Genomic DNA, 12,301 nt, shown 5'->3' with positions numbered 1-12,301 from the left:
TTCAAAACTGAGGTAGCACAGGGCTTTTCTGGTAAGTAGATAATGCAGATGCAAGCACCAAGCTCAGCAGGACTGTGAGTAGTCTGTTAGAGTTCCCAGCTGGGGACGTCGTGCTCTACTCCATGAGAGCACTGTGGACGTGTGGAAGTGTAGGCGGATGAAGGGCCTGGGTAGGGGTGAGGAAAGCTGAATGTTTTGTCCTACACAAAGAATTGTCCCTTCTATAATACTTAGAGCATTCGGGGTGTGTGCGGGCAGAACACTTGGGGATAGAGGAATACAACTGGGAATGAGGCTACAAAATTCATTTGGTGCCAGCTCATCAAAAATCTTTTATGCCACAATAAAGAATTGGAATGGACTTCTCTAGGCAGTGGGAACTGTTGAAGACCTTTACATCCTCCATCTTTCTGTTTAGAAAGATGTCAAACCACAGGAAGAATAGGAATAATCACCCATATTACCCTTTCATCCACATTCCCCAGTTATTAATATTTTGCCATTTGCCTCTCTCTCCTTTTCTGAATATGTATGTATACAGTGCGTGCATTTTTTTTCCAGAGCTTTTTGAGGTAAGTGGCAGGTCAATGACATTGGCCCCTATATACTTCAACATGCATCTCCTGAGAACAAGCATCTTCTTCCATAACCACAGTTTCATTATTCTATCTAAGAGATTGGACAAAAATGTGATACTGTTGAGATTTCCATTAAGTGTATGCACATGCATGTGTTTGATTCATGTGGTATGTTTAGCTCTTCTGACTCTTAAGTCTCTTTTAATCTGAAATGGTCCCCCTGTCTTTATTTACCTGCTTGTTTTGTTTTTCGTGACTTTGATTTTTGATGAGTCCAGACTACTTTCCTTGTAGAATGTCTCCTATTCTGAATTTCTCTGATTGTTTTGCATGATTAGGGTCAGATGAAATGTTTTGAGTATGTCTTCTTCACAAAGGATGCTGTGTTCTGCTTATTATATCACCTCAGGTGCCTCTTGAGGTCATGAAGGAAGACCTTGAACGTATGGAGGCATTGCTGCATGGGGGCAACGAGGATGCAGCTCTGCGGGCATCAGTGGGTGGGGCCCAGGATGCTGAATATTACAGTGTGGCAATGCAGTTAGCATTTTGGGGTGTATGGAGGCAGAGTAGTTGCCAAATGCTTTAAGAAGTTAAGGTGGCCGTCGGGTGGAGAGATCTGAAGATGCAGCAGTGTGTTTAGGGTATGAAGAAAGAAAGAGCTTAATTAAAGGTACAGGACTAGAAGGAAGGCAAGAAGGGCAAGATTAAGTCAAGTTCAGGTGGAGGAGATGGTTTAAGATGTGGAGAAAGTGTTTTAGATGAAAGGGAGGAGCATTGAGGAATTTCCTGTTGATTATTCTTAATTGATAGGAAATGGGAGATAGAGGCATCCTTTGAGAATGAGGCTTTCCCTGTAAGCCATGGGACCCAGGGTCAGCTGCTGGTCAGTACAGCTGACCCTTGAACATCGTGGGTTTGAACTGTGGGTCCACTTACATGTGGATTCTTTTCAGTAAACATGATAGAGTGCTGTAAATGTATTCTCTCATGATTTTCTTAGTAACATTTTCTTTTCTCTAGCTTACTTTATTGTGAGAATATAATATACAATATATATAACATAAAAATATGTGTTAATCAACTGTTTACAATATTGGTAAGGCTTCCAGTCAAAAGGTAGGCTATTAAGTTTTTTGGGGGGGAGGGGTTCAAAAGTTATATGTGGATTTTTGACTGCATGGGGGGTCAGCACTCCAACCCCCACATTGTTTAAGGGTCAACTGTAAATGGATTGATATGTATTTGCGGGCCTAACAGAAGTCAGAAAATACTAAGATTATCCCTATGGTTATGTGGTTTTTTTTTTTCTAGCCATGTTGGAAAAAAAAAAATGCTTGGCTTACCCATGATTTGCAGGTTTGCAAATGTGAAGTGGTATTAGAGCATCTAAGTTAAAGATTCTAGGCTGATGTACATTATACATAATCCACCTCATTGATGTGGGGATACCTGGCGGTGCTTTGATTTGTTTTCGTTTGGGGTAACAAAAAGTAGAAACTTATGCACACTAGGCAGACTGAGGGGTTTTTTACAAGGATCCTGTGAATTAGTAAGTTGAAACACTGACTTAGAACAAGCTCCATGCTAGGGCTGGGCCACACTGCATTCGGAGCTAGAACTGGGGCTGGGGTCACAGCTGCTCTGGGGCCCCGGCACACAGGTGGGGGTTTCACAGGGTGCTCTTCCAGTAGCCTTACTTGGCTATAGCTCCACAGGTGCATTTCTTCCTGTCCCACTACCACTGGGGGATTCTTCCTTTGCTTCTAGCTCATCTTCCTGCAAAAGAAAGAATTTGATTGACGTAGCTCACCTTTTTCTACATAGATTTCTGGCCAGCTTACACATTAGCTTTCTTTGGGTTAGAGGTCACCCTTGACCTAATCACCTACAACCTGTTGGCAGGGTTGGGGGGACATGTAGTGCTATGGGCAGTGTCGCCCCTTGAGGGGCTACTGATGGGCAGGCCTGGTGACCTTCATCTCTGGTTGTACCCTCCACCCTTTCTCTGCTCCTGCACACTGCTTTCTCTCCATGCACGGTTCTAATGGTGCTTGCACCAGTGTGTTCCAGTTCTCCATGCTGTCACAAAGACACTCTCTTCCAGGGAGGGATGCCACTGGCGCTCACATTCTCTTTCCCACAGGCAGGTGCATAGAGCTGCTGGAAGAGGCATGTAGAGCTCAGAGTCTGCAGTCTCCCCGCGATGTCCACTCACGCTCTGCCTCAGTCTCACAAGGGCTCTATGGGGATTCTGTCGGAACCACAGGACTTATGAGATCCTGGTCCCCATGTTAGCTGCCCCGCTACACTTATGCCATCTCCCCTTGATGGTCCAGGGCATTCACCCATTCCTACACTGTTAAACTGCTTCTTTGCTCATCTCCTCTGTGGCAGTTATGTGAATGGCCAAGGGTGGCCTCAGCTTCCAATGAAATGGCGTGATTCTTGGTCACCTGGTAGAGGTGCTTCAGGGGGAGCGGGGTCCGGAATCAGGGGGATGGAAATGAAACATTTTAGAGTGCAAGGTTGGGGCTCTGGGAAAGCCAGTCCCATTTGTGGGCCACTGGCCAGGGTGTGGTCTCTGCTCTGGAGTTGGGCTCACCCCCTACTTTGAGTGTAACTACAAATTCCCTGAAGTGGTGAAATGGAAGAATCAGTCACATTGAACCAGACTTATTTATTTTCCTCTTAGAAATGTATGTAATGTAGATTTTTGCTGTGAAAAGTGTCACAAAATAAGCAGATGTAATTTGTTTATCTTTCAGTGTGATTATGTTAATGTTCCAACTACAGTGTTTGCTCCTTTGGAATATGGCTGCTGTGGATTGTCTGAAGAGAAAGCTATTGAAGTGTATAAAAAAGAGAATCTCGAGGTAAAATTGTGTTTTACTGTTTACTTTTTCAGAATTTCTCTTTGAATCAACTGACTTCGCAGTCACTTTTTGTTTTGCAAGTTACTGTAATGATTAGAGTGTAGGAAATCATATTCCTATTTTAGGAAAATCAGAAATTAAGTAATTTAAACCTTATTTCTCTAGCTAATAATAATAATACAGTTGGGGAAAGGGGGACAAAAGATGTATGCATTAGGACTTTCGAGTTATAAGTGACAAATGTCTATTTGAGTAGCTTATACAAGAAAGCACATGTTATTATAAGACTTTGTGGAATGCAGGAGTATATACATGCAAGGCCTTAGGAAGGGAAGAGAACCAGGAACTGCAACACCATCTCAACTCATGTGGGCGTGCAACTTGTTCTTGTTTCTGCATGCAGACTTTCTTTGCCTCTGGAATGCACATAGCAGCCAAAATGTGCCCTTTCTTCTACAAACAAGTTTATTCAATAGTTCTGGTCTTAGGAGGACTCACTGTTTCTCAGTCTCAGTTCTGAATTATGGAAGAGGACACCTGATTGGTCTGAGTTGGATCAGCCATCCACCCACTTCCATTCAGCATGGCCGGAGTCAGGTTCCTGTCCCATCAACATGGGGCATCTGTGTTGTGGATGCGCTCAGGGTGGGGAGGGTGGGCAGTTCCCAGGGTTGTCAGCCTGTTGTGGGCTGTAAGCTGTCAGATTCCCAAAACGATCTCCTTGGCATACATTTATTTCCACCTCCCCTTCACCCCTGCCCCATCAAATCATAACAAACTTACAAATATTTTCTTACAGTGTAATTTGATGGGTAGTTTGAGTGGCTTTTTTTCTGCACACCATTCCAACATAGGAGGGATAGGGAGAATTAAAAAGAGTTGGAGGATTATTAGTACTTGATGTTTTCAACAGAAAAGATTTGAAATTTCATTCCTCTCCCTTGAAGTCATGGCAATTCGTTGAAATCACAGCATTAGTTAAATGGCCTGATGACTAACTGAAGCTCTTATTTATATCTCTGATATTGGGAAAATGAGTGATTAAAACTTTATAATGTTATTTTAGATGGTTGTTTTCAATGAGAAATGTATGTTTTAGAGGACATTACTTGATCAATGTTTATAATTAACTCTTTGTAATAATGAGCCGTTTTTTTCCTGCAGTGGTGAACTTTTTACTTGAGTCTTGGAAAATTGATGGTAACAATTATGGATTTAACACTTAGTTCTAAAACTTTTGAAATTAACGAGAAATTAAGATAGAAAGGCAGGCACATGAGAGGAAGCATGTAGAAGGCTATACCCCAGACATGGGAATATCTTTATAGGAAAAAAGCTCCCTAGGTTTGTGGGGTTACTTTAGGTCTTTTTCCTAAGCTTCACTGCAGATCAACTAACCATTTCCTATATATTTATGTAGTGATTTGTTTGTTGTGTTTGACAGGACCAGAAATTTGATTTATTATTTTTTTTAATTCCTATTATGAAGAGATTTGAGGAAGCCTCTCAAAAATACATATATAATATTTTTTCAAAGTGAGAAAATCAAGGTGAGAAGAAAATGAGGGTAGGAAAAATTAGGATGGTGTTAGAAGAAGGCGAATTTGTCAGTTCACAGAATTCATGCCATAAAGTCACATAGACTGGCTTTACAATTAACCTAAAAATCTACCTCCTACTATCTGACTAGAAGAGGGAGAATTGACAAGAGATTTCTCAAGTTTTTACAAAAGGGGCATTGAGATATGGTGAATAATGGCCTTAAAATATCCCCTTGGTAAATACAGTAGTGGATTTTATAGAACTGTTTCTTATTAGATCCTGAAATGCAGTCCCGTGGCCTAATGCCACAGTGCAGTATAATAATAATAATAAAAAAAAAGTAGTTCCTGAAAGGGCCAAAGTAGGGCTGTGCTGATGTGCTGCTCTCTGGTGACCTGACTTAATACAAAATTGTTGAGTATCTAGAACCAAGGTTTTAACCTGTTTTAATATGAATTGCTTTGAGAATCTAATGAAATTTTTGGTTCCCAGGGAAGACCCCCTCTACATGCTGGTGTACCTGAGAACCATCCTTAATTCCTCCTTGTTGGTCATCATCAATAGTCAGTTCACCAGGAAGTGCTTACCAGTTTGACTCCCAGAGTATGTCTTGTGTGGACCTACTTATTTCCATCCCCGCCCTCCCTGTCCCATGCCAGTCCACCATCAGCTCTTGCCTGTAGCCTTCCTCCTGGTCTTCCTGTATTCACTCATGGCCCACTCCAGTCTGGTTATCACACATCAGCCAGAAGAGCTTTTAAAAACACAAATCAGTCATGCCATTTCCCGGCATAAAGCTTTTTAATGATTTCGCAGTGCTCAAAGAATACAACCTGAACTCCTCACTTTGTTCTAGAAAACTCACCATGTTCTTTCCTATGGCACAATCTGTGGGCTTCTAGTTTCCTTCGCTTATTACAATGATATGGAAAAGCTCAGGGAAAACACCCCTGCCAACACTAGGGGAGATGTTACCCAAAGGAGACCAATAAAAAGAAACCATTGTTCTTCCCCCAGTGCCGTGATTCCATACCTGATACTCTCTTAGGAGAAGAGACAGAGATGAGAAAGAAAGAGACATCGGGATTTCGTTTGGGGAAAATATCCCAGGCTCTCTTCCTAGTGAATACATGTTACTTGGAAGGAGGGATTAGGGGAGTAACACCTGCATTGATTGTTACGATCACATTTGAGAATCAAAAGCACTCTATCACTGAACTACCAAATACATTGGCATCAAAAGAAGCAGATGACTGAGAATAAAGTTAATGACCTAGGAAGGGTTGAGATAAAGTTGATGGGGTGCCTGGGCGGCCCAGTCGGTAAGCGTCTGACTCTTGATTTCAGCTCAGGTCATGATCTCAGGCTCAGCTTATGATCCACACCCAGCATGGAGCCTACTTAAGATTCTCTCTCTTCCTCTCCCTCTGCTCCACCCCTTCTCTCTCTGTCTCTAAAAAAAAAAGAAGATGATGATGATGATAGATATGGGTAGACGAGGATGATCCAACATAAATATAATTCATACCCCGCCGTGGAAAGTCTAACAAGTGGTACAGACGTGGTATTCTGAAATATGGTAGAAGAAAGCATCCTAATATTAAAGAAGAACTGAATCTGAAGATTGAAGTAACATACCCTTTTCTAGAAGAAACCCAATGTAACATGATCGACACAAACATGTTCTAGTTAAGCTAGGTATTCACAAGGGCAATGAACCAGTCTGGCAACATTCAGTGTCAAAGACAATAGAGTGATGTCAATAAACTTCTGAGGGAAAGGGATCTGCTTTTAAAATAATCTCTGAAGGATGGGGGGATAGTAAAGGAGACAAAATAGCAATGACATTTTGGGGAAAAAAAAAAAAACAGATGAGTGATAAATAACCTAACATCAAAAAAAGATGATAAGCTGGTAAGGGAAAAGTCAAGAAACCAACCTGGCTTTACATCAGAGTCATCAAAGGCTCAAAATTTAGTGACACCATGTACATCTGGAGGGGATGTAGGGGCCAGCTGACATCAAGCAAACCAAAAATCCATTTAAGAAACAGTGAGACTGTCACCTGCGGACACCCTACAGAGCACTTCCCACACACTGGCAAATATCTGGAAGGTTATTTTCTGGAGATGGTTAAAACCAAAAACCTCTTGATTAGGGAGCACTGGGATCAAGTGAAGGCAGGATCCAGCACAATACTGAAGTGAGCAGATTCATACTGAATCTTACTCTTCTTCCACTGAGCTTCTAGAACTCTGGCAACCAGCCCTTTACCCTTCTCTGACCAGAGGTTGGTAGAGTCTTATTTCTCAGGGGACTCTGACAAGTCCATAGAGAAACACCTAAAGATACTGAATAAGGGTCCCCAAATAAACTTCCCAGTTGGATGATTGGACAGTGAAATTCAAATTCAATAAGCTATAAAAATGAGCTCACAACTTTCAAACTTTGGGAAAAAAAAAACACTTTGAGGCATAATTTACTTACAGCAAGATGAAAATTTTGTGTGTGTGTACAGTTTTATGAGTTCAGACAAACAGTTGTGAAACCACTATTAGAATCAAGATAAAGAACAGTTTCATCACCCCCAAAATCAAACATCTTTTTAATCCCCAATATTTAATATGAGCAAAAGTTATCAGACTTGAAAGAAACAAACTGTACATATGCACAGAAATACTGTATTATACTCATGAACAGAGACTAGGACATACCTTCAGAAGTAACATTTAGAGAACCAACAGATAGCTGTGGAAATGCAAAATATGATAGCAGAAATTAAAAACCCATTGGATGGGCATTTATCCCAGAGAAATGAAGACTTCTATTCATCTCCATGTGTACATGATTGTTTATAGCAGCTTTATTCGTAATAGTTACAAATTGGAAAAAAACCAAAATGTCCTACGATAGCTGAATGTCTATACAAAAGGTGGTGCATCCACACCAAGGAATGCTACTCCACAGTAAAGATGGTTGAATAGGAGTGCTATTATGGAAAATGGTGAAATAGGAAGCTCTAGGACTCTATCCCTTCACTGAGACCACAACTGAACTGGCAGGAAGTGTTTGAAGCAGTTCTTCTGGAACTCTGGAATCTAGTTGAGTACTTCCAGTAAGGAGAGCTTGAGGAGGAGGCTGGGAGCCTGTGGTGGATTTTTGTGTTTCAGTAAAGGCCAGTGTCCCACAAACCCAGCACTGTAGTTGCACGGTTGGTGGCCTCTACTCCTGGTGCAGCTTGCTGGTGCCAGAGTGGGCACTAAGAACTTTGTCCCCCAGAAATCAGGGCAATGTTTTGACTGCCCATCCCTGCTTCTGATGGCTGAGGGGTTGGCACCAACCTCCACAAACTGAAGTGGCTTCCCTGCTGTGGTGGGACTTCAAGAGAGAGCACTCCCTTCTCCCCCCCATTTTGGGAGTCAGACATTTAAGGACATCTTTGTCAGGTCCCTGGCTGACCTCAGGGACAATGGACCAGAAACCACAACAATGAACACCCAGTATGCAAAAATAGTTTGGAAAAGTCATGCATGGATGACTCTAGCTCTCAACAAACAAAAAACCAGCCATCTCTGAGGTGTGGAAATATGTAATTTCCAGGGTTGCCATATTATAATACTCAGAATGTCCAGGCTCGAGGAAACAAACAAACAAACAAACAAACAGAGTATATATATTAGTTTGCTAGGTCTACCATAACAAAGTACCACAAATTGGGGCCTTAAACCACATAATTCTATTGTCTCACAGTTCTAGGGGCTAGAAGTCCAACATCAAGGTAGTTGACAGGGTTGTTTCCATTTGATTTCTGTGAAGGAGGATCTATTCCATCCCTTTCTCCTAGTTTTTGGTGTTTTGCTGGCAATCTTTGTCATTCCTTGGCTTGTAGATCTTACCTTATATTCACTTGGGATTCCCTGTTAGTGTGTGTATCAGAGTATCCAAAATTTTCTTTTTATAAGGACAACACTCACATTAGATTACAAGAACCACCTTACTCTAGAATGACCTCATCTTAACTAATTACACATACAATGACCCTAATTCTTTTTTTTAAATAAATTCTTAGCTTTATTTTACAATCAGTGCTTTGAAAATGGAGTAGTAATTGAATTCTTTTGTTTCAATCAACTCTTTTGTCTCAATATTAATGGTTATAAACGGATATAAAGAAAAGTTTCTCAGAAAGATGGAATTGTTCGTTGTTCTGACAATGACCCTATTTCTAAATAAGATCACATATTAAGATACTGTGGGCTAGGACTTCAACATACGAATTTTAAGAGGACACAATTCAACTCATAACAACATACGAAGAAACAGGAAAGTATGACTTACTTACAGGAAAAAATAATTTGACAGAAACCATTCCAGAGGAAGCCCAGAGTTTGGAATTATTAGTCAAAGACATCAAATCAGCTATTAAATCAATGTTAAATATATTCAGTGAGCTAAAGGAAACTGTGGACAAATAACAAAGGAAGTCAGGAAAACAATGTCTGAACAAAATATCATTAAAGAGATAGAAATTATGAAAAGGAACCAAACAGAAATCCTGGAGCTGTCTTCTTTGGAACCATGAGAGACGATGGACTCTGAAAAACAAACTGAGGGTTCTAGAGGGGAGGGGGGTGGGAGGATGGGTTAGTCTGGTGATGGGTATTAAAGAGGGCATGTTCTGCATGGAGCACTGGGTGTTATACACGAACAATGAATCACGGAACACTACATCAAAAACTAATGATGTATGGTGATTAACATAAAAATAAAAAAATTAAAAAAAAAAGAAATCCTGGAGCTGAAAAGTACAATAACTGAATTGAAATATTCACTAGGAGTTCATCAGCATATATGAGTATGCAGAAGAAAGCATCAGTGAACTTGAAAATAAGACAATTGAAATTATTCATTCTACACAATAGAAAGAAAAAAGAATGGAGAAAAATGAAGAAAGCCCGAGACGAGTGGGATACTTTGAAGCACACCAACATATGCATTAGAAGAGTCCTGGAAGGAGGTGCCTGGGTGGCTCAGTCGGTTGAGCATCCGACTCTGGTTTCTGGCTCAGGTCATGATCTCATGGGTCGTGGGATTGAGCCCAGTGTTGAGCTCCACGCTCAATGGGGAGTCTGCTTGAAAGATTCTTTTCCTCTGCCTCTCCCCCTGCTCACTTGCTCTCTCAGTCTAAAATAAATCAATCTTTAAAAAAGAAAAAAGTCCCAGAAGGAGAAGGGAGGGCAGAAAAAATGTTTGAGGAAGTAATGGGCAAAACTTGAAATACGTAAACCTACACATCCAAGCATCTGAAGGACAACCAAGTAGGGTAAACTCAGAGATCCACACTGACATGCATTACTGTCAAATCGTCCAAACCCTAAGAAAAAGAGCTAGTTTTAAAAGCAGCAAGAAGGAAGCAACTCATCATATGAGAAGATCTTTAAAAAGGTAAATGGCTGGTTTTTCATTAGAAACAATGGAGGCCAGAAGACAGTGGGGGTGATGTAGTTAAAGTCCAGAAAGAAAACTATCATCCAAGAATTCTGTATCTGGCAACGCTGTCCTTCAGAAACGAAGGGTAATAAGACATTCCCAGAAAAACAAAAGTTGAGTGAATTCATTACTAGTAGACCTGCCCCAAAGAAATTCTGAAAAGACTCCTTCAGACAGAAATGAAAAGATACCAGATAGTAACTGGAAGCTATAGGAAAAGTCAACACTAGTAAGGATAACTTCTTAGGTACACATAATAACCTGTGTTACTGCACTTTTGGTTTGGTTTGTAACTTCTCTCTTTTGGCTATCTGATTTAAAAGGGAACTGTATTAAACATGATTATAAATCCAAGTTAATGAGCTTGTATGGTATAAAATGTGACCTGTGACAACAAGAATATAAAAGGAGGGGATAGAGATACATATAGAAGCACAGTGTTTGCATGCTATTGAAACCTTAAGTTGGTATTATTCCAACAAGGTTATTATAAATGTAAGGTGTTAATTGTAATTCCCAAGGTAACCACTATGATAATTTTTTAAATATACAAAAAAGAAGAAGAAGGCATTCAGAATGGTGCACTAGAAAACATAAACTAAATACAAAAAAGGCGGGAATAGGGGAATTAAGGAGTGAGAAACATATAAGACCTACAGCAAACAAATAGATAAATGCAAAAGTAAGTTCTCATTTATCAGTAATCCCATTATAAGTAAATGGATTAAGGTCTGCCATCAAAAGACAGTTTGTCAGATTTCACTTAAAAAATTGGATCTATCTATATGTTGTTTGAAGAGACTCACTGTAGATATAAAGACACAGATTGAAAGCCAAAGGATAGAAAAAGATATTCTATGCAAATAATAACAAAAAGAGAGCTTTATTATTATTTTCAGACAAAATAGAATTTAAATTTAAAAAGTTACAACAGAGAAAGAAAGATATTATATGTTGATTTAAAAATTCAATATAGCAAAAATATGTAACAGTTGTAAACATATACAGCCCAAAAATATATGAGGTAAAACTGACAGAAAGATAAAGAGAAATAGATACTTCTGCAGTAATAGTTGGAGACTTTAAAATTACCCTTCCTTCAATAATGGCTAAAACAACCAGACAGGATACGGAAGTGGGGTACTTGAGCACCTGTAAACCAATTAGATCTAACATACATTAGGACACCCCACCCAGCAACAGCAGACTACACATTCTTCTCAAGTGCAAATGGAACATTCTCCAGGATAAGCCATATGTTAGAGCACCAGACGAGTCTTAGTAAATTTTAAGATTGAAATCATACGAAGTATCTTTTCTGATCACAGTGGAATGAAACTAGAAATCAGTAACAGAAGGAAAACTTTGAAAAAAGGCCAACAGAAATAAACTTTTAGCTAGATTGACTAGGAAAAAAGCAGACTCAAATGGCTAAAATCACAAATGAAAGTTGCTGTGGCCGAGGTCAAAGAGGTTGCTGCCTGTGTTCTCCTCTAGGATTTTGATGGATTCCTGTCTCACATTTAGGTCTTTCATCCTAAACTTTGAGTTTATCTTTGCGTATGGTGTAAGAAAATGGTCCAGTTTCATTATTCTGCATGTGGCTGTCCAATTTTCCCAGCACTATTTGTTGAAGAGACTTTTTTCCACTGGATATTCTTTACTGCTTTGTCGAAGGTTAGTTGACCGTAGAGTTGAGGGTCCATTTTTGGGTTCTCTATTCTGTTCCATTGATCTATGTGTCTGTTTTTGCGTACCACATCTTCTTTATCCATTCATCTGTCGATGGACATCTGGGTTCTTTTCATAGTTTGG

General features: G+C 40.0%; 1 protein-coding gene across 2 annotated transcripts in view; it reads left to right on the top strand.

Moving 5' to 3' along the window:
• The window catches only part of TXNRD3 (thioredoxin reductase 3), a 61,039-nt gene that overhangs the window by 39,803 nt on the left and 8,935 nt on the right, over positions 1-12,301 (top strand). For both annotated transcript variants that reach the window (XM_036078528.2, XM_036078530.2), the window contains one exon: positions 3,347-3,454. In XM_036078528.2, coding sequence (XP_035934421.1) covers positions 3,347-3,454 — 108 coding nt within the window. The remainder of the gene's footprint in view (positions 1-3,346; positions 3,455-12,301) is intronic.

This window comes from Halichoerus grypus, chromosome 1 (genome assembly GCF_964656455.1).
Source record: "Halichoerus grypus chromosome 1, mHalGry1.hap1.1, whole genome shotgun sequence".
Taxonomy (NCBI): Eukaryota; Metazoa; Chordata; class Mammalia; order Carnivora; family Phocidae; genus Halichoerus; species Halichoerus grypus.
This window is presented reverse-complemented; position numbering and strand designations above follow the sequence as displayed.